This window comes from Musca domestica, unplaced genomic scaffold (assembly GCF_030504385.1).
Source record: "Musca domestica strain aabys unplaced genomic scaffold, Musca_domestica.polishedcontigs.V.1.1 61, whole genome shotgun sequence".
Classification (NCBI taxonomy): Eukaryota; Metazoa; Arthropoda; class Insecta; order Diptera; family Muscidae; genus Musca; species Musca domestica.
The window spans coordinates 3,324,398-3,345,501 of NW_026712367.1; the positions used below are offsets into that span (position 1 = coordinate 3,324,398).

Below are 21,104 nucleotides of genomic sequence, written 5' to 3' on the forward strand. Positions count from 1 at the left end.
GAAATTTATTTTTTCATTTCTATTTCCAGAACGGTTCCGTTTTCGGTCCCATGAGCATTGCTGCCTTTATGGGCTTGGCAATATATGGCTTCGATTTTGCCGGACAAATTTCGCCAGCCATGGATTGGTTCATGAAAATCAGTTTTATGCGTGACGGTGTTGTGGCCCTGGTCATAACCATATTCGGTTATGGTCGTGACATTTTAGATTGCGGTGAAATCTATTGTCACTTTAGTAATCCACGGGTGTTGTTGAAGTTTTTAAATCTGGATAATGTCAGTGTTCTCCATCAAATTTTGTACTTATTTGTATTGTTTATTGCCTTTAGAGTATCATTGTTTATATCTTTGTGGAGACGTTGTAAGACATGAGAGTTTTTTCCTGTAAATATCGTATGCTTAAATATGGGTGTATGGGCGGGTAATTTTAACTGTGATAATCATTAAGTGAACATTTTTTTATATATATATTTTATATAGCATATACTCCAGTGAGAAAATAACATATGCTTAAAATAGATTTGTATAGCTCTCTTTTTTAAAAAAAAAATATTGAATATTTCATTCATCCAAAGAATGTTAAATGAAGTTATATTTTATGTGAAGTGGTGAACATAATTCCATATTGTTTTTTTAATAATAATAAAATGCAAAAGAAATAAGAAAGCAAAAGCTATAGTCGTGCGGGGCCGACCATGTGATACCCTACAATATGTTGGAAGCCCCTCATGTCGAAATCCATTTTGGAAAATTTCGTTTTTGAAATAATGTCATAGAGTCGTGCCCAGATGTTACCCTTATTTACCCACTCCGTCGTGCCATACAAAATGCTCGACTTCTTCCCTGTCCGATTGGTTTTAAATTGTGACCTGTAGAACCACTGTAAATCAGGAAAATTTTAACTACGAGATTCTAGAAGTCCTATTTTTAAGAATACTTCCGCTCTTTCTATCCAGTGTAGTTTAGTAAAATTTATTTCCATTTACAAATTATTTACATTTCGAAACGGATTTTCTTACATGCAAGTGGTTAAAAAAAACTATATTTATTTTCCTCTAAATATATTACAAAATTAGTTTAAAAGAAAAAACTATTACAACTCTTACTTCTTGGCACTGGCCATTTTCTCTTTACGTTTCTTGACATGTTTTTTAACTTTCACTTTGCGTTTCTCGGCCTGGGCCTCTTTAACAGCCTTTTTGCGGGCCTTTTTACTTTCCGGCGACTCATCACGGGGTCTGGCGGAATTTTTGAATTTCGTTTGATCTTCATCATCACTGGAATCACCTTCTTCGCCATCCTCATCACCCTCCTCGTCCTCCTCTTCCTCATCATTTTCACCATCTGCCTTTGTTTTATTCGAATTTTTCTCATTCTCTTCTCGCTCCTTTTCCGACAAAATTGCCGGCTTCTTTTGTACCTCCAGCTTTTCATTGAGGCCCGTAATTTTGCCATAAATCAAATTTTGCTTCTCTCCCTTTTTCACCTTGTCTACATCACGCTCAAAATAACGTACCTCATCCAGACGCTTGGGTATAAAGGTTTGTTGCCACACAGCCTCATCGATTTTTTCCTGGGCTGTGATTGCCTCAAAATCACGATCTTTGATTTTTTCCGATATCTTTTCCAAGCAAGTTTCCATATTTTCCTCGGTAATTGTTTGATCGGTAATAAAATCAAACAACTCTTTGACGGTCATGGTGGCCACAGCTTTTTTACGGAAAAATTCCGATACATTTGTACAATCCTTACGCAAGAAATCAAAGGCATGCGGATGATCGTGCTCCACGGACTGTGAGACATCAATTATAATCAACTGGCCATCTTGAACGAGAATGTTAAATTCCGAAAGATCGGCATGGACCAGACGACATTTGTTATAAATTTTCCACATCAGAACCACACAGTCGCGATACAGTTCGCGGGCCTTTGATGTGGTCAGTTCAACATCTTTTAATTTGGGCGAGGGCCAGCCATTTTTACCACAAAAGCGCATGACCAAAACATGAGACCTCAGAAGTATTGGTTCCGGTACGGGCACCCCAGCATTGAACATTCTCAAATAATTTCTCATTTCCTTTTCGGCCCAGGTGCGTACCATTTTTCTGGGATTGTGGCGACAATAGCCGTGGCGAAAACGAAACTCGCCACTCACATACTTATCGCGATCTTTGAATACCAAGATGGATGTTTTATAGATTTTAATGGCAAACTCATCATCGGTATCCCTTGAAACTGCATGATAGACATTGGCCTCCTTGCCCGTGGAAATACAGCCATTGATTTCTTGAATCAGGCCACGATTTAAGAGTTTAAACAAGATCATACGTGTTCGGGGATCCATGACTTGCTCTGCCGTCGCCCGATCATGTTTATCACGTATTTTAATCTTATTGTCCTGTTTGGAATCGAAGGATACCAAACGATTTGCCGCCTGGGCAGACATATTTGTTGTGGGATCATATTTTTCCACATTTATACGGGCTGAATACCGTGTGAATAACTTTTCGTTGGGTTGATAACTGCTAACACGTTGTGAGGCACCGCCGCCACCACCACCTCCTCCACCCGTTCCTGACGAGGCAGAGAGGTGATTGTGTGTATTGTGTTTTTGAAAGCCGGCATAATTTTCCTCATAATCATAGTTATCCTGATAATCTATATCATCATCCTCGTCGTCATAATAGTCATAGGCATTGTTGGGGTCGTCATTCTCATCCTCCTCAGCATCATCGTCAGCCTCCTCTTCTTGGGCTAAAATTATCTCCTTTAAGTCGTCCGTTGTCTTGTCCACTACATCTTTTAAATCTTTAAAGATTTCATCCTTAACCGTTAGCTTCTTGAAACCGGTAACTAGGTTTTCCTAAACAAAACATAATTTATTAAATGATTTTTCCTTGGAAACAATGTATTGACGTCTTACCTTATATGGTATCTCTTCATCTTCTTCGGCATCACTAAATTGATGTAAATCGGTCATTTTGTGTCAAAACTCCACTACTCTCACATAAATTACCAAATTGGCAAGGAATATTTGATAAAAAAATACTTAAACTGTTAAATATATAGAGTTTTTCTCAATTGCGAAACAATTCAACAAATTTCTGCTGTTCTCTCTATGCACGTGTTTATTGTTTACATTTTCACAACAATGAAATGACAATTGTAAACAGCTGGTTTATCGAAATCATTAAAGCGAAGGCGTAAAGCGTGTGGCGTCAGACGACATTGCTCTAAAAAGAGTAATAACAATTGATTTAAATTAAGAATAAAAAATATGATTAATTATTGCCTCTCTTTAGATGTTTTAGCAATAGTTTCAGTTTATATTGACAAGTTAAGTTAAAATTAGCAAATTCTTTCGTATGTGCCTCTGAGACACAAATGACGAAAGTTATCGATATTACCCACTTAATCGATAATATAGCCGAAAAGAGCTATCGAAAGAACCATCGAGGATTTGTCATCTCTTGCCGCAGCACATGCATCATTGAAGGTTCGTGTTTCAGTCCAAGATTTTTGTGGAATTTTGTGATGTAAACCCAGTGAAAATTGTGAAAAATAATTAAATCTCAATGTCTTTACAGATTTTGAATACGTTTCTGAAAACACGTATTCACTTGGCGACGAATATCTGTAGAATTGCCGGTGGTTTTGCAAAGCAACGAAGAGAATTTGCCAGCACATCACTGTTTTCTTCTACATCACCCTCTACATCTTCTTCGGCAGCAGCAGTTGCAACCTACTACAGCTTTGATTTGTCATCAGCGAGTAGACGTTTTAAAAGTACCCAACCAGCAGCAGCAGCCGCCAATAAACCACCAGTTTGGGGTTCAAAGAAAACTAAGCGCAACGTTCGCCTGAATCTAAAGGACATCATGAGTAATCCTGAAATTGAAGAACAATTGGCTCCTCTACGGGCTGCCGTCCAGGAGCAGGGAAATTTGGTTAGAGAACTAAAGGCCAATGGTGCGGCGGAGATTGATGTGAAAAAAGCTGTGGCCGAATTGAAATTGCGAAAAAAGGTCTTGGAAGACAAAGAATTGGAATTGACCCCCACTGTGGTGACATTCGATAGATCTAAGATGGAAGATTTGCTCAAACGTCGTTTCTTCTATGATCAAAGTTTTGCCATTTATGGTGGTATTACCGGCCAATATGATTTTGGTCCCATGGGTTGTGCTTTGAAATCAAATATTCTGAGTTTGTGGCGCCAATTCTTCAGTTTGGAGGAGCAAATGTTGGAGGTGGATTGTTCGATTTTGACACCTGAACCTGTTCTCAAAGCTTCGGGACATGTAGATCGTTTTGCCGATTTGATGGTAAAGGATGTCAAGACTGGCGAATGTTTCCGTTTGGATCATTTAATCAAAAATGCCTTGGAAAAGTTGTCACGTGAGAAAAATGCCACCGCCGAGCTTAAAGCTGAGTGCGAAGATATTTGCATTAAACTGGATGGCATGAATAAACAAGAAATGGCTGATGTTTTGACCAAGTACCAAATCAAATCTCCATTGACCGGCAATGATTTAACGGAACCCATTGAATTCAATCTTATGTTTGCCACCCAAATCGGTCCCACTGGTTTGGTGAAAGGTTTTCTACGTCCCGAAACGGCTCAGGGTATTTTTGTGAACTTCAAACGTCTGCTGGAATTCAATCAAGGCAAGTTACCCTTTGCTGTGGCCCAAATTGGCAACTCTTTCCGTAATGAAATTTCACCACGTTCTGGTTTGATACGTGTGCGTGAGTTCACAATGGCTGAAATTGAACATTTCTGTGATCCCACGCAAAAGGATCATTCCAAATTTGAGTTGATAGCTGAAACAGAAATGACACTCTATTCGGCCTGCAACCAAATGGATGGCAAATCGGCACAAAAGATTCGTATTGGAGATGCTGTTAAGAGCGGTTTGGTGGCCAATGAAACTTTGGGTTACTACATGGCGCGTATCCATCAATTCCTGCTAACAATTGGCATCAAACCCGAATGTTTGCGTTTCCGTCAACACATGAGCAATGAAATGGCCCATTATGCCTGCGATTGTTGGGATGCTGAGTGTTTGACCAGTTATGGTTGGGTTGAGTGTGTTGGCTGTGCCGATCGTTCGGCCTATGATTTGAGTCAGCACATGGCTGCCACTGGTGTACGTTTGGTGGCGGAAAAACGTTTGCCAGCTCCCAAGACCGTTGAGGTATCGGAAATTGTACCCAACAAGCAAACCTTGGGTAAGACCTTTAAAAAGGATGCCAAGGCCATAACTGATGCCCTGGCCAAGCTGTCATTGGACGATGTCAAGAGTGTGGAACAACAATTGAATGAAGCTAAGGAATATACCTTGAAAACTGGTGAAGGAGCTGAATTCAAGTTGACCCCCGATACCATTTCAGTTAAGCACTCAACAAAAACTGTCCATGTTGAAGAAATCATTCCCAGTGTTGTGGAGCCTTCATTTGGTATTGGCCGCATTATGTATGCTTTGCTCGAGCAAAACTTTATGTGTCGTGATGGTGATGAGCAGCGTTGCTACTTCACCCTGCCCTCGGTGGTGGCACCACTTAAATGTTCCATTTTGCCTTTATCCAATAATGCTGAATTCCAACCCTACACCCGGCAATTATCTTCGGCTTTGACAAAAGCTGAACTTTCTCATAAGGTTGATGATTCCAGTGGTTCAATTGGTCGTCGCTATGCTCGTACTGACGAAATTGCCATACCATTTGGCATCACCGTTGACTTCGATACTTTGAAGGAGCCCCATACTGTCACCTTGAGAGATCGTAATTCCATGAAACAGGTGCGTGTCGACATCAATGAAGTTATTGATGTTGTCAAGGATTTGTCGACTGGCAAGATGCAATGGTCTCAAGTTTTGGAGAAATATCCTTTGTTTGAACAACAGGAAGCTACCACAAAATAAGAGAACTTCGATTGGACTATTTTATATTATTAATGGCTATTTATTTCTATAGTTACTATTTCGTTAATTGCATTTTTTTTTTGTATCAGTTTACTCAATTTTTAGTTACATATTTTTTGCTTACTCTGAAATGGGATTATTTCAAGGCATTTATAAGACAACAAATGTATCAATAAAACGAAATTATTTTTTAAATAAAGTGCTTAAAGCAATAGAAACAGAAAAAGTGGGGTAATTTTATTATGTAACCTTTGATGTGAATGGGAAGAATATTCAAATCAGGCAACACTCTGAATGTTTTAAACAGAGCATCTACAAAACCTTGTGGTATATTAATAGTATTCCCAGTAGATAATCTATAATTTCTCGTGGATTTCTAAGAATACATCGAGCAAGACCTCTTTAAATCTCTTGGATTTTAAAAATATTATAATCAGTCCATTTATAGTTGCTCGTAATTTTTTTCAGAATATTTTTTTTTTTGTAAGAATCCTACAAAGACTTTTGCACAAAATCCTAGACTTTTGGATTCATAAAAAAAAACATTTGTATCAAGTCATCTTCACAGGCTCGCAAGTTTTTCAAAATATGTTGAGTATGACTCGTAAAAACTAATGGATTTTAAGGAACAGTTCTTGATCAATTTCTTCAAAGACTACATAGGGTTGTTAATTTGTAAGACAGACTCCTACAAAAACTCGTGGATTAATCACCGAATTTATTTCATGTCTTGTCTGTAACTTTTTCCCGCCAACTACCAAAATTGATAGAAGTTATTGGAGCAGAATTTGCATGTAAATAAAATTAAGCTATGGTAAACAACTTTGCTTTTATAAAAAATAATGCTTCACATTTGCCATTACTTTATCAGAAAATCCGTTAACAATTCGAAATCAAATATCCAACAATTCACACGATTCACAGAAAGATGATGCCTTATGAGGGATCACTAAGTCGACTGTTGTACTCTTCCGATAATCGATTAATCGTTAAGGCCAAAGTCGATCAACATAACCCTAATTGGCAATTTGTAAAATAACACGCGGCCACATTACAGATGTGCAAATAAAAAAACAATAGAAGCGCGCAAAAAGTTAATAAATCTTAAAAAAAGATTGAGAATCAAAGAAACGTGCTCTATAGGAAATCGCATAACAAGTGATTTTCGTTTTCCTTAATTTCTACAGTAAAAAGAAGAAACCTAAAGAACATAATTGAACATGTTGATTGGTTTCTGCTAAAAAATCACATGCAGTCTTAAAAAAGTGGCGTAAAATGCGAGATTTTGTTAAATGAGATCCATCTATCTAAGCTAATAAAGTTGTGTATAACTTCAGTGTCCCAAAAAAATCGATTTTGTAAGGGAAAACCTACAACCAGTTTTTATATATCCTATATACACCGGATCCTGCTCCGACCGCGTGTTTTCATTTCCCCCCGTGGTATTCGTTAACATTTCCCCTACAACGACGACAACAACAACAACAAGTTCACCCCTCACGTTTTGTGTTTTGTTATTTAAAATATTGTTGTTGTTGTTGTTGCCATCTATTGTTTATACAATAACAAGAACAAGATAAATTTTTCTGCTGCTGCTGCTGCTGATTTTGCTTAATTGAAATTCTTCAATTCATCTGACAAAGGTTAGTTGGCTGTTATGGGAAATTATTTTTGCAAATATTTTTAATTAATTTGAAAATATTATTTTATTTTAGACATCTTTGAAAAAAGAAAATGAAATACATTTTGGTAACTGGTGGTGTCATCAGCGGTGTCGGCAAAGGGGTCATTGCCTCATCATTCGGCACCCTCCTTAAATCGTGTGGTTTGGATGTGACATCCATTAAAATCGATCCATATATAAATATTGATGCCGGCACCTTTTCACCCTATGAACATGGTAAGTGAATTGAACTACTATTATTTATTAGCCTGCCTTTCGCGGGTATGGAAAATAGAGACAAAAATTGACAAATGTTCTTGGCAACAGGTTTTTTTTTTTTTTTTATAGTTTTAAATAATTCTATTGTTGTTATATACAACAAAAACAAATGTCTGACGTATTTATTTATTTTTCTTGTTTTTGCCATTACGAAGGTCAGATTTGTGTATGCCTCCTCTTTCTTTAATTTTTTCTTAAGCATTTGTTTATATTTGTGTTTCTTCTGATTTTATTTATCCTATTCGTATTTCCTTCTTTTGAGCGTAATTGCTGACATCTTCTGATATGAATGTACATGGCGGCTATATGCATACGACGACGACCGTATGTGTGGCATTTTATAGCTATACTGCTTTGTGGTTTTTGGTGAGAAGCCAAAAAGAAATGTCGTCGCCATAAACTTGTTTTTATTCTATGCCCTGATATGACAGCAGAACTGTGAAGTTCAAAGTTTATAATTTGGAGAAAAAAGTATATGATTAAAAAAAAAAACGTCTATATGGGAGTTAAACAAAAAATCTCTGCCTGTTTTAAATATTTTATATTAATCATCCGAAAAAAACCCACATGCGTTATCACCTCATACGATGTTGGTGTCTAAGCTCTGTTCTAATAACTAATAAATTATATTGCAAAATAAGTACGTAACTGTCTGCCTGATAGTTGCAAAAATACTAGACATTGTCTATCGTCGTAGCAACATTTTTTACACCATGAATGACATTAATTATTCCTTTTCCCCCACTAAGTCTTATCGGTTTCTTTTCTTTTCGAATTGAATGGGAATTCATAGTGCAAAAAGTAATAACAACAAACTATTTGTTTACATTGCAAATAAAAGGCGCAATTTTATTTATTTTTAAATTTAATATCTTTTCAATCTTTTTTCGTAGCTATTATTCTCATTCATTCAAATGAACTGTTTGGTTGTGGTACTAGGCATTTGAGAGGTGTAATTTCAAAAGAATTTTTAACTGCACGTGGGATATTGGAAATAGAAAAAAAAAAACATATCCAATGTTTATTATGAATTCAATGGGGATTTTAATTTTCTTTTTTATTGCCTTTTATTGAAGCTTTGGTTTTTTTGTCTTCGTCTTAAGAATCCCTTTGGCTGGAAACGAAAGTTCTTCCCAGGAAAGAAAACATAAAAACCAAAATGAATACAAATTTATGGGGAAGTCAGCAAATGAATTGAACATCTGCTTACGGTGAATTACAGGGTGAGATTAAAAAAACTGCAACGTAGTCAAACGCCATAATTTTTACATTTTTTTTAAATTTTTTTGAATGAAAGGAAATAACATCAAATTTTAGAATAAATTTAGATTTGTTCGAATTGGTCATCTTTAGCACGAATTATGGCCTTCAAATGGCCAATGAAACCGTCACACGCCGTGCACGAATGTTGCTCTGCGGTATTTTGGCCCATTTCCGGTGAAGTGCTTGCTTGAGGTGATTGACATTTTGGTATTTTTTAGTGCCAACCTTGCTTTCCAAAATACTCCAGACGCAATAGTCCAACGGATTGGTATCTGGAAATTTTGGTGGACATTGTGCGCTGGAAATGAAGCGAGGAAAATTAAACCGTCACACGCTGCCCGAATGTTGCTCTGCGGTATTTTGACCCATTCCCGGCGAAGCGCTTGCTTGAGGTGATCGACACCAAGCTTGCTTTCTAAAATAATCCAGACACAATAGTCCAACGGGTTGGTATCCGGAGATTTTAGTGAACATTGTGCTCTGGAAATGAAGAGAGGAACCTCATTTTGTAAACATTCTTGGTGGCACGTGCTGAGCCCTGCTGGAATGTCCAAGGTCTGCGGCCAAAATGTTTGCGTGCTCAAGGCTTTAATACACTCTCCAGAATATTTTCGCTATAATATTCGGCATTTATTCTAATGCCACGGTCGACTAATACGAGCGGAGAACGACCATCGGCTGTTATGGCTGATCCATCAGCATCACCATGGCCGACGCTTGAGTTCTGGTGGTCAACTGAAGGTGCACATTTTCAGCTGACCACTTTGGCAAGTAAACACGATTATTTTGTTTGTTTACAAACTGCTGGACAACGAATGTTTTCTCATCGGAGACCACCAAACCAAATACGGCAGTTCACCACTTTCGGCCAAGCGAAGCAACTCTTGAGCTCTTTTGAGTCTATTTTCTTTCAGTTGCGGTGTAAGTTCTTGCACTTCTTGGAATTTCAATGGTTTTGCTCATTTTTCAATATTTGTCGAATGGAAAATGATAATATGGGGAAGCCAGAATTAAACATCTGCTTACAGCGAATTAATTAAATTTGTGCAGTTCGAGAAATTGTTAAATTGACTAAGATTTTTCCCTATGATACAGGGGCCTGTATTGAGGCCCAGTATAAGTCTCTTGAATTTCGTTTAACGCTTCTTGGGAGGCACTACAAAGATTTCTCATAGAACTGATTTGGATAGTTTATGTCTTTCCTTCTGCTTTGCAACATTTCCAAATCATTGAATAGATTTTTGCTTTTGGCTCTTTTTTATACCCTAATTGCTATAGTTGCAAATCTATGTGCTTTTGCGTGCCATTCGCCACACACCACACACACATCGGACAACGGATATTGGCAATTTGAACTTCAATCACAGCCACTAAAGCCCAGTGGATGACGGAATTCAAACCCTCATGGCCAGCATTCAACATGTCTGTCGTCTATCCATTGTTGCTGTTGCTTTGAGCTGTAAGTGAGTCATTCTTTTATGCCAAAGGAAAAGAGATGCCAAGATGTAAGAACAAAAATGAAATTCTTTGCTTGGATTAGAAGTTTTATTGCATTTTATTATTTTGCAGAACTCTTTCAGTTGCATTTGTTTGTTTTTATACCCTCTGCCATTCTATGGAGGGTATATTAGCTTTTCATTCCGTTTTGTAACGCCTCGAAATATCCATGATAGACCCTAAAAGGATATATATTCTGGATCAGCGTAAAATTCTAAGACGATGAACAGAAGTCCGACTGTCTGTCTATATGTCTGTCTGTTATAACCAAAAAATTTTCCACACATGTTTATTTTGCCAGCAGGCAGATTATGTTTGTAAATGGGCCATGTCGATCGACGTTTTCATATAGCCCTCATATAACCGTATCTCCTGATATTCCGTATTTTGATGATTTTAGAGACATTATTTACTGGAATTGTTTCAAATTTCGTATTCGAAGTTTGTAATGGATACCACAGCCTATTCCTAAACATTTCCTGAGCATGTCCACGTCTTCGTATAGCCCCCATATAACGGTACCTCCCTTTATTCGATATTTTGATGATTTTAGCTTCTTTATTCGCCGGAAAAGAAATTTCGTATTCAAAATTTGTAATGGATACCACATCCTATTTCTTAAAACTTCCTAAGTATGTCCACATCTTCGTATAGCCTCCATATAACGGTACCTCCCTTTATTCGATATTTTGATGATTTTAGCGACTTTATTCGCCGGAATTGTTTCAAATTTCGTATTTGAAGATCTTAATGGGTACTACAGCCTATGACAAAAAAATTACTAAAGCAGGTCCATGTCTTCCTATAGCCCCCCCCATAAATGTAGGTAATCATATAAACGGTATTTTTCGGAATTTGTTGAAAATTTTCAAATTCCTTCAAAATGGTGGAGGTGTTTGTATTTTTCGGAATTTGTTGAAATGTTTCAAGTTCCTTCCAAATGGTGGAGGTTATTAAAAGTTCGGCCCGGTCAAACTTAGCTGGTTTTTTACTTGTTTCCCTTTATTTCCTTCCGATCGCTGGAAAAAATGCTAAATGGATTCGGGTGATGGATGGATGGATTGAAAAATGGGGAAATGAAAGAAAAATCCAATGGGTTTGATTTATGTTTACGGGATGATCAGTAGATTACATCTGACCTTATCTGGCTGGAAGTGGGTCATCATAGATGCCATATACCCCACTGATTATCATTGGTCCCTTTTTTTCTACGGAGAGCTTGTACTACTGCATAGAGAACGAAGGGGGGTCATAACCTGAAAAATCCACTGTAAAGTAGAGGACCACAGGGGTAATTTTCTGCACAGTTGTTGTTGTAGTTGTAGCAGTAGTACATGTATGTGTTTGCATTATGCTAATTTGGTTCAAGCTCCAGGTTCAAAAATTTGGCTACTTTAATGGGCTGTAGCCAGAGATCTTCTTGAGTGAGTTGGGAAGGTTTGGCTGCGCAATTAATGAGGTGCAGCGTATTGTGCGGGCCTGTATCACACGCTGGGCAGATGTCACACACATCTTAGTCAATTCGTGCCCAATACGAATTGAGACGACTACACCATCCGGAACATAATTTCGCCAAAACTACCCTGGTTTGTTTAGGCAGCTGGCGTTCTTCAGCTGCAATTGATGAGGAGTGGACTCCGAGGACGTCATTCATTCTATAACTGCTCATAGCATGACCGTAGACAGTAGATGGCCACAGGCAAGGTGTACTGTACCTGTCTTATACTATATAATTGTTGATTACAGGGGCCAACTGAAACCAACTCCTGCACCTCAGATGGTCATAGAGACCGAATACTGTGCCTCAGATCGGTAAAGAAAATCTTTTTCGGTAGATAATAACGGATGCCATTTTTGGTGCAGATGTCACTCGGTGTCGTAGATGACAGGGACCATCTACTTACCCCAGTAGACTTCCGGATTATTTACTGTACAGTAGATAAACACCTAGGCCACAAAGACCATCTGCTGTAAAGTAACGGAAGGATATAGTGTGGCGTAGAAAAAAGCCAGAGGGTATATTAGATGACCACAGAGAAAATTTGAAGCACAAAAGTCTATTACAGCAAACATCTTCTGTACAGTACAATTTACTGCATGCTAAATGACACCGGAGACCTATACTGTACAATGAAGGTCTGGTATGGTAGCCATCTTCTGTGCAGTAGATGCCTGCTTAGCAATCTCAAGATGTATCTACTGCACTGTAGATAAACACGACGACCATTTACTGTATGGTAAATGACACCGGAGACTTATACTGTACAATAGAGGTCTTTTATGGCAGTCCATATTGTTGTACAGTACTTTTCTGTACAATATCTCGACATAGGTGTACTCTACTGTACAGATAATTATATTATGGGTCACACTCTCTATATTCCTTAGCATGATTTGTACAGTACTCGATCTGCTCATTATATGCTACATGACCACAGTACCAAACATTGTACGGTACATGACCACAACCACCATGTACTGTACATACACGGACCTTTTAAGGGAAAGTCGACGGCTGCTAAAGCCAACTACTCTGGAATCCGATAAGGAGCATTCTTTGTTTATTTAGTTTCGGCTGGAAAGCTCCAAGGAAAATTCTTTGTTTATTCAGTTCCGTTTGTTTGAATATCGCTTTCTTATTTTCCGCGGTCCACAAAGGATATTGGCCTAATATCCTTGAATCCAATTAACAAACGAATATAAAAAAAATTCTGGATGGCCAACACCTAAATTAGACAGCCAACCTGCCAAGCAACCAAACGAAGAATCTTGCAATGAATTCAATTTACTTTCTGTTAGCGTTTTTTGTCGAAGGGATGGGTAATCTCCAAAGTTTCTGGCCTTTCTTGGGCTAATAGCTGATGATGATAATTACCATCATAATTGCTGTTTAGATACTTCATTATCATTGGCGGAGTATTTTTTTTGGTAACAATAAAACCGTAAATATTTAATTCAACCTATCCCCTCTCAATGCTCCTCTTCATTTTGCCATTTAGCTTTATTGTCGTTTCTTTTGGATTGGAGAGTCATGAAACAACTTCTGCTCGCCATATTTTGTGTGCTATGTTTTTGGGCAATCCCTGGCTGGCTCGCTATGTGGCTGTTGGCTGACTCAATTGCTTGCTGTCGTCTGGCTTTGCTGCTGTTGTACGTGTATAATTTCTGTTGAAATTTTACAACGATCAGCCTCCAAGCTTGTCATGATGCCTGGCATACAATTACGACGCACACCAAAGGCAAGCAAGAGGTCCCCCATGAGGTGGAGAGAGCATGGTGGTGTTCATTCCACCATATCCTTGATTTCAAAAATGGATTTCAGTCTGCGTTTCTGGCATTTCCGTTCGTTCGTTGGTTTGTCTGCATGTCTCTCCAAGCTGCCAGCCATTCATTCGGTATTTGTTGCTTGCTGGTTATGTCTTAACAGTCTGACTGCCAGCCAGTCATCTAGCCAGATTTCCTGTGCCTTTTTGCACCTTCTTCTCTTTCAGTTTTTATGTGCCTTGGATTTTTCAGGATTTGTTTGTTTCTTCGTCTTTTATTTCAGCTTGGTATGGCAGTTATTGCGACATAAATTTATATTTATCATCCATCCTGAGCTGTTTCCATATTGGCATCATAATTTCGGTATGGGAGGCATTCTCCCCTTTTTTTGGGGAAGGACTCCAAATGTCCAAATTTCATAGGTAAAGTGTCTTTCCACAAAATCTTCTCCCATTCGGATAGTAAAAACTTTACAATCCTGCCTCGTATATACCGTTCATTGCGTGCTGTTGTATTTTTATGTTATTTTTCCATTGCCCTCCATTCTTAACAGCTTTGGTGACTCTCTTATTCGCCAATGCTTTTGCTTTTGAATGAATGTCTATCTGGGTGTCTGTCTGATGGTCTGTCTTTTGTCATCAATCCAAATGACTGTCAGTCCTGGTCCAACATCGTAACGATTTTCTGGCAAAACGAGCAATCTGCTTGTTCTATATTTTCTAGCTGACATGTATGTGTGTGTGGTTGTGTGTCCCCAGGACTGTTGCTGCTTTCCTTCGTTGTTGTGGTCGTTTTTCGTTAGCTTCTCCAATTCATGCTTATTGACACAAAATTGCTTCTAAACTATTTGGTTTTTATGGCTCTATGTGTGCAAAAAATGGAGGCATTAATTTGCCTTCTTCTCCAGACGCAGAGGAGCAGAAGGAGGAGATATACCATGGAGCGTGGTGTACTCCGTCTACTTGTACATAGGTGTGATTGTATATAATTCATGTATGTGATGTGCGTTGCTATTCGTTCGAACGCATGAATCAAATGACTACTGTTTGGCTTTCTTACTAACCGACTATTTGTCTGTCTATCAGACTGACTCACTTAGTTTGGGTGAATTTCCATGTCATCCGCAGGAAAGAGTGCTTGTCAATGATGCTACAGCTGTCATGCTGCCAAGAGATAATTGCCAGATTGTATGCGGATGCTGATCTATAGTTGTTGGATCCTATGACCATCTACTACTCTGTCAGTAGATGGCCGTAGGTGATATTCAATATGTGTTAGAAGACTGTGGAGACTTAGATACATTATCTACGTCTTTCAGAAAAACTTATTTGCATTCTCTATATAACGTAGATACATTATCTACATATTCTAGATAATGTAGAACAATTTTCCACGTTCATATGATAACGTAGATACATTATCCAGGTCCATAGGATAACGTAGATACATTATGCACGTCCCTAGGATAACGTAGAAACCTTATCCAGGTCTAGCAGATAATTAAGATACAGTATTTGCATTCTATATGTAACGCAGATACATTATCCACGTCTTCCAGATAATTTATATATATATATATTTTGCATTCTCTATATAGCGTAGATACATTATCTACACATTCTATAAAACGCAGATACATCCTCGGTGTATTCTAATACTTTTTTTTGCATTTTCTAGATAACGTTCGTACATTCTAGATAACGTAGACACATTATTCAGGTCTTCTGGAAATATAAGATAATTTTTTTTGCATTGTAGATACATTTTATGCATATTCTAGATAACGTACATACATTATAGATAAGGTAGATACATTATCCAGGTCTTCTAAATATATTAGATACATTATTTTCATTGTATACAGTACGTAGATACATTTTCTGTGTATTCTAGATAACGTTCATACATTCTAGATAACGTAGATACATTGTTTTCATTGTCTATAGGACGTAGATACATTTTCTGCATATTCTAGATAACGTATATTCATTCCAGATAATGTAGATACGTTATCCGGGTCTTCTAGATATATCAGATACATTATTTTCATTGTCTATAATACGTAGATACATTTTCTGCATGTTCTAGATAACGTACATGCATTTTCGATAACGTAGATACATTATCCAGGCCTTCTAGATATTTAAGATACATTATCTGCATTGTTTATAGTACGTAGATACATTTTTTAAATAACATTCGTACATTCTAGATAACGTAGATACATTATTTTAATTGTTTATAGTACGTAGATACATTTTTTGCATATTCTAGATAACGTACATGCATTCCAGATAACGTAGATACATTATCCAGGTCTTCCAGATATATTAGATACATTATTTGCATTACCTATAGTAGAAGATACATTTTCTGCATATTCTAGATAATTTTCATACATTCTAGATAACGTAGATACATTATACATAACGTAGATACATTATCCACGTCTTCTAGATATATTAGATACATTATTTGCATTGTCTATAGTACGTAGATACATTTTCTGCATATTCTAGATAATTTTCATACATTCTAGATAATGTAGATACGTTATCCAGGTCATCTACATATGTGAGGTACATTATTTGCAATGTCTATAGTACGTAGATAAATTTTCTGCACATTCTAAACAACGTAAATGCATTCTAGACAACGTAGATACATTATCCACGTCTTCTGGATATATTAGATACATTATTTGTATTGTCTATAGTACATAGATACATTTTCTGCATATTCTAGATAATTTTCATACATTCTAGATAACGCAGATACATTATAGATAACGTAGATACATTATCCACGTCTTCTAGATATATTAGATACATTGTTTACATTGCCTATAGTACGTAGATACATTTTCTTTATATTCTAGATAACGTAGATACATTATCCCGCTCTTCTAGATATATTAGATACATTATTTACATAGTCTATAGTACGTAGATAAATTTTCTGCATATTCTAGATAATTTTCATACATTATAGATAACGTAGATACATTATAGATAACGTAGATACATTATCCACGTCTTCAAGATATATTAGATACATTGTTTACATTGCCTATAGTACGTAGATACATTTTCTTTATATTCTAGATAACGTACATGCATTCTAGATAACGTAGATACATTATCCAGGTCTTCTAGATATATTAGATACATTATTTGCAATGTCTATAGTACGTAGATAAATTTTCTGCACATTCTACATACGTAAATTGATTCTAGATAACGTAGATACATTATGCAGGTCTTCTTCATATATTAGATACATTATTTGCTTTGTCTATAGTACGTAGATACATTTTCTGCATATTCTAGATAACGTTCATACATTGTAGATAACGTAGATACATTATAGATAACGTAGATACATTATCCACGTCTTCTAGATACATTAGATACATAATTTGCATTATCTATAGTACGTAGATACATTTTCTGCATATTTTATATAATTTTCATACATTCTAGATAACGTAGATACATTATAGATAACGTAGATACACTATCCACGCCTTCTAGATATACTAGATACATTATTTGCATTGCGTAGATACATTTAATGCATATTCTTGATAATATTGTAATACATTCTAGATAACGCAGATACCTTATCCAGGTCTTCTAGAAATATTTTAGATAATTTTTTTGCATTGTCAATAGTACGTAGATACATTTTCTGCATATTCTAGATAAGGTACATGCATTCTAGATAACGTAGATACATTTTCTGTATGTTCTAGATAACGCTCATACATTCTAGATTCCGTAGATACATGTCCAAGTCTTCTAGATATATTAGATACATTATTTACATTGTCTATAGTACGTAGATACATTCTAGATAACTTAGATACATTACCAAAGTCCGCTGGTAATGTATCGCATATCTTAGATACATTATTTGTATTCTTCTTATAACGTAGCTTCATTTTCTACATATCATAGATGACGTGGATACATTATCTACATATTCTAACTGACGTAGATACATCATCTAAGCCATCGGAATAAGCCCTCTAAGCCCTTCATTGTAGATACATTATCCTCGTCATTTGGATAATATAGATATATTATCCTCGTCATCTCGATAATGTAGATACATTATCCACGTCATCTAGATAACGTAGATACATTATCCATGCAATTTGGATAACGTAGATGCGTTATCCTCTTCATTTGGATAATGTAGATAAATTATCCTCGTCATCTAGAATGCGTAGATACATTATCCATGTCATCTGGATAACGTTGATATAATATCCACTTCCTCTAGAAAACATAGATACATTATCCACATCCTCTAATGGTAGTATCCTATAGATTATATGTCCGAAGTGTTGTAGGTACCCTCATCGCGATATATGCTTTCCATCAATCTGGCCACTCTCTCTTAGACGCTGCCAACAACAACTATTTATCTTCATCATCATCGTCACCATCAATTGTTGTATGGACTTCGTTGGCGTCGTTGATTGCTTTGAAAAATATCGTCATGAGTGTGTGTGTGCGTGGATGTATGGTTCGTTTTTCGTTTCGGCTGCAGTGGCACTTATGCCATGCCAACCGAACAGTATATGCCATTCTATGTACGACTTAATGAATCTCGTGTGTATATTTGTTGGATACAAACATGTACCACGTTTCCACTCAGCTTGCCTGGCTGACTGCCTGGACAATTTAGGCTTTTAAATACCACCCTGGACTTTGTCATGACTCGCTCGCTCGCTCGCTTGCAAGTCTGGCCATTTGCTGCCTGGTGGATGGCTGGCTGGCTTTTGCGTTGCCTCTATGCCTGACGACATCAATTGCTGGCTTTTGTTGTTGTTGCTTGGCTCCCCTGATGATAGCTTAACTTGTGTTGGCACAATGGTTGGAGTTTTGCTGCCACCGACGAGGATGATAATGCCGATGCCAATGCGTTGGCTGGCTGGCTGGCTGGCTGACTATGTGGTTCAACGACAACGACGATGATGATGACTATGACGTTAGTTTGTTATGGTTGCTGTTTTTGATGGTTCCATACCTTCTTTCTGCTGCTGCCCCTCCTCCTCCTCCACATCTTTCGCTTGGCCATTAAACATGCTGACTCTGCTTGCTTCGCACGTTTGCCATGCAAAATTTGCTCCCCTTTCGAGAGTCATTAGCTAGTTGTGAATACTGTTTGCTGATGAATGTTATTATTATTGTTGTTGGCATATTCGCTTGTTCGCTTGTTCGCTCGTTCGTTCAGTCATCGTCTGCTGTTAAATGGTGTTCTTCTACTCCTTGGTGGATATGTGTGTCGGTGTCTGGGTGTGCATGTGCCTGCTTGCCGCGTCGTCTATATGACGACAATATAACTGTAGACATCGGTCTGCCTTTTTGCAGCAAAAAAAGAAAAAAAAAAAAAAAAACGAATATTTCAATACCATCAACTGGCTTTTACTTTTTTTGTGAAAAGCATTTCCTGTCGAGAGTATTTGAGCACTCTTGAGAAGCTGAAAACGCCAAATGCTAATGCTATTGGCATAAAAACGAGGGGGATAAGGAAAAATGAAGTAAAAAACAAGTGAACATTTTGCACGTAGATAAGTAGAATGAACATTATCCAAGTTCCTTAGATCATGTAGGAACTGTATCCAAGACATATATAGTTCTTAGATGAATTATGCATTCTTGATCATCTGAATGACATATCACGATATATACATTATCCACGTTTTCTGGATAGAAATCGTAGATACATTATGCATGCCTCCTGCATAACGTAGATACATTATCCCCTTCATTTGGATAATGTAGATACATTATCCCCTTCATGTGGATAATGTAGATACATTATCCCCTTCATGTGGATGATGTGGATACGTTACCCACGTCATCTAGATAACGTAGATACATTATCCACGTCATCTCGAAAACGTAGATACATTATCCATGTCATCTAGATAACGCAGATGCATTATCCTCGTCATCTTGATAATGTAGATACATTATCCTTGCAATCTGGATAACGTAGATACATTATCCATGCCATCTGGATAACGTAGATATATTATACCCTTCATTTGGATAATGTAGATACATTATCCTCGTCATCTGGATAATGTAGACATATTATCCTCGTCATCTAGATAACGTAGATACATTATCCACGTCATCTAGATAACGTAGATACATTATCCATTTCATCTAGATAACGTAAATACATTATCCATGTCATCTAGATAACGCAGATACATTATACATGCCCTCTGGATAATGTAGATACATTATCCCCTTCATTTGGGTAATGTAGATACATTATCCTCGTCATCTGGATAATGTAGATACATTATCCTCGTCATCTAGAAAGCGTAGAACATTATACATGTAAATACATTGTCCTCGTCATCTGGATAGTGCATATACGTTATCCACGTCATCTATATAACCTAGGTGCATTATCCACGTCATCCATTATCCACGTAGATACATTATCCATACCATCTGGATAACGTAGATACATTTTCCCCTTCGTTTGGATAATGTAGATTTATTATCCTCGTCATCTGGATAATGTAGATATATTATCCTCGTCATCTGGATAGTGTATATACGTTATCCACGTCATCTATATAACATAGATACATTATTCACGTCATCTAGAAAACGTAGATACATTATCCTTGCCATCTGGACACGTAGATACATTATCCCCTTCATTTGGATAATGTAGATACATTATTCTCGTCATCTGGATAATGTAAATATAATATCCTCGTCATCTCGATAATCCACGTCATCTGGATAATGTAGATATATTATCCTCGTCATCTCGATAATGTAGATACATTATCCACGTCATCTATATAACGTAGATACGTTATCCTCGTCATCTGGATAATGTAGATGCATTATCCTCGTCATCTGGATAATGTAGATACATTATCCACGTCATCTGGATAATGTAGAAACATTATCCACGTCATCTGGATAATGTAGATACATTATCCCCGTCACCTAGATAACGTAGATACATTATCCTCGTCATCTGGATAATGTAGATACATTATCCTCTTCATCCGGATAATGTAGATACATTATCCCCTTCATTTGGATAATGTAGATATATTATCCTCGTCATCTCGATAATGTAGATACATTATCCTCTTCATCCGGGTAATGTAGATACATTATCCATGCCATCTGGATAACGTAGAAACATTATCCCATTCATTTGGCT

At 37.1% G+C, this 21,104-nt stretch overlaps 4 protein-coding genes across 4 annotated transcripts in view; 3 read left to right on the forward strand and 1 right to left on the reverse strand.

Moving 5' to 3' along the window:
- LOC101896421 (ATP-binding cassette sub-family G member 1) overlaps positions 1–519 on the forward strand; it is a 32,765-nt gene extending 32,246 nt beyond the window's left edge. Inside the window, exon 8 of the mRNA XM_059129499.1 lies at positions 30–519. Coding sequence (XP_058985482.1) covers positions 30–371 — 342 coding nt within the window. The 3' untranslated portion in view covers positions 372–519. The remainder of the gene's footprint in view (positions 1–29) is intronic.
- A 24-nt stretch (positions 520–543) lies between these two features.
- On the reverse strand, positions 544–3,136 carry LOC101892643 (serine/threonine-protein kinase RIO1-like). The gene is made up of 2 exons (XM_005191852.4): positions 2,923–3,136; positions 544–2,862 (listed from the first exon to the last, which is right to left on the reverse strand). The coding sequence occupies exons 1-2, from the start codon at positions 2,977–2,979 to the stop codon at positions 1,102–1,104; spliced, it is 1,818 nt and encodes a 605-aa protein (XP_005191909.2). The 5' UTR covers positions 2,980–3,136; the 3' UTR covers positions 544–1,101.
- A 290-nt stretch (positions 3,137–3,426) lies between these two features.
- LOC101892469 (glycine--tRNA ligase) lies at positions 3,427–6,146 on the forward strand. The gene is made up of 2 exons (XM_005191851.4): positions 3,427–3,495; positions 3,587–6,146. Exon 2 carries the CDS (start codon positions 3,878–3,880, stop codon positions 5,918–5,920), a length of 2,043 nt encoding a protein of 680 aa, XP_005191908.1. The 5' UTR covers positions 3,427–3,495; positions 3,587–3,877; the 3' UTR covers positions 5,921–6,146.
- Positions 6,147–6,935: 789 nt separating this feature from the next.
- Positions 6,936–21,104, forward strand: part of LOC101894631 (CTP synthase) — a 61,207-nt gene continuing 47,038 nt past the window's right edge. The window contains exons 1-2 of the mRNA XM_059129431.1: positions 6,936–7,563; positions 7,636–7,820. Of these exons, the coding sequence (XP_058985414.1) occupies positions 7,655–7,820 (166 nt within the window). The 5' untranslated portion in view covers positions 6,936–7,563; positions 7,636–7,654. The remainder of the gene's footprint in view (positions 7,564–7,635; positions 7,821–21,104) is intronic.

Excerpts from the sequence above, each read along its gene's own strand:
- LOC101892469 (XM_005191851.4), top strand. The coding sequence starts at position 3,878 with ATGAGTAATCCTGAAATTGAAGAACAATTGGCTCCTCTACGGGCTGCC.
- LOC101892643 (XM_005191852.4), bottom strand. The coding sequence starts at position 2,979 with ATGACCGATTTACATCAATTTAGTGATGCCGAAGAAGATGAAGAGATA. Across the intron at positions 2,863-2,922 it reads ATGAAGAGATACCATATAAG|GAAAACCTAGTTACCGGTTT; the intron begins GTAAGACGTCAA and ends TGTTTTGTTTAG.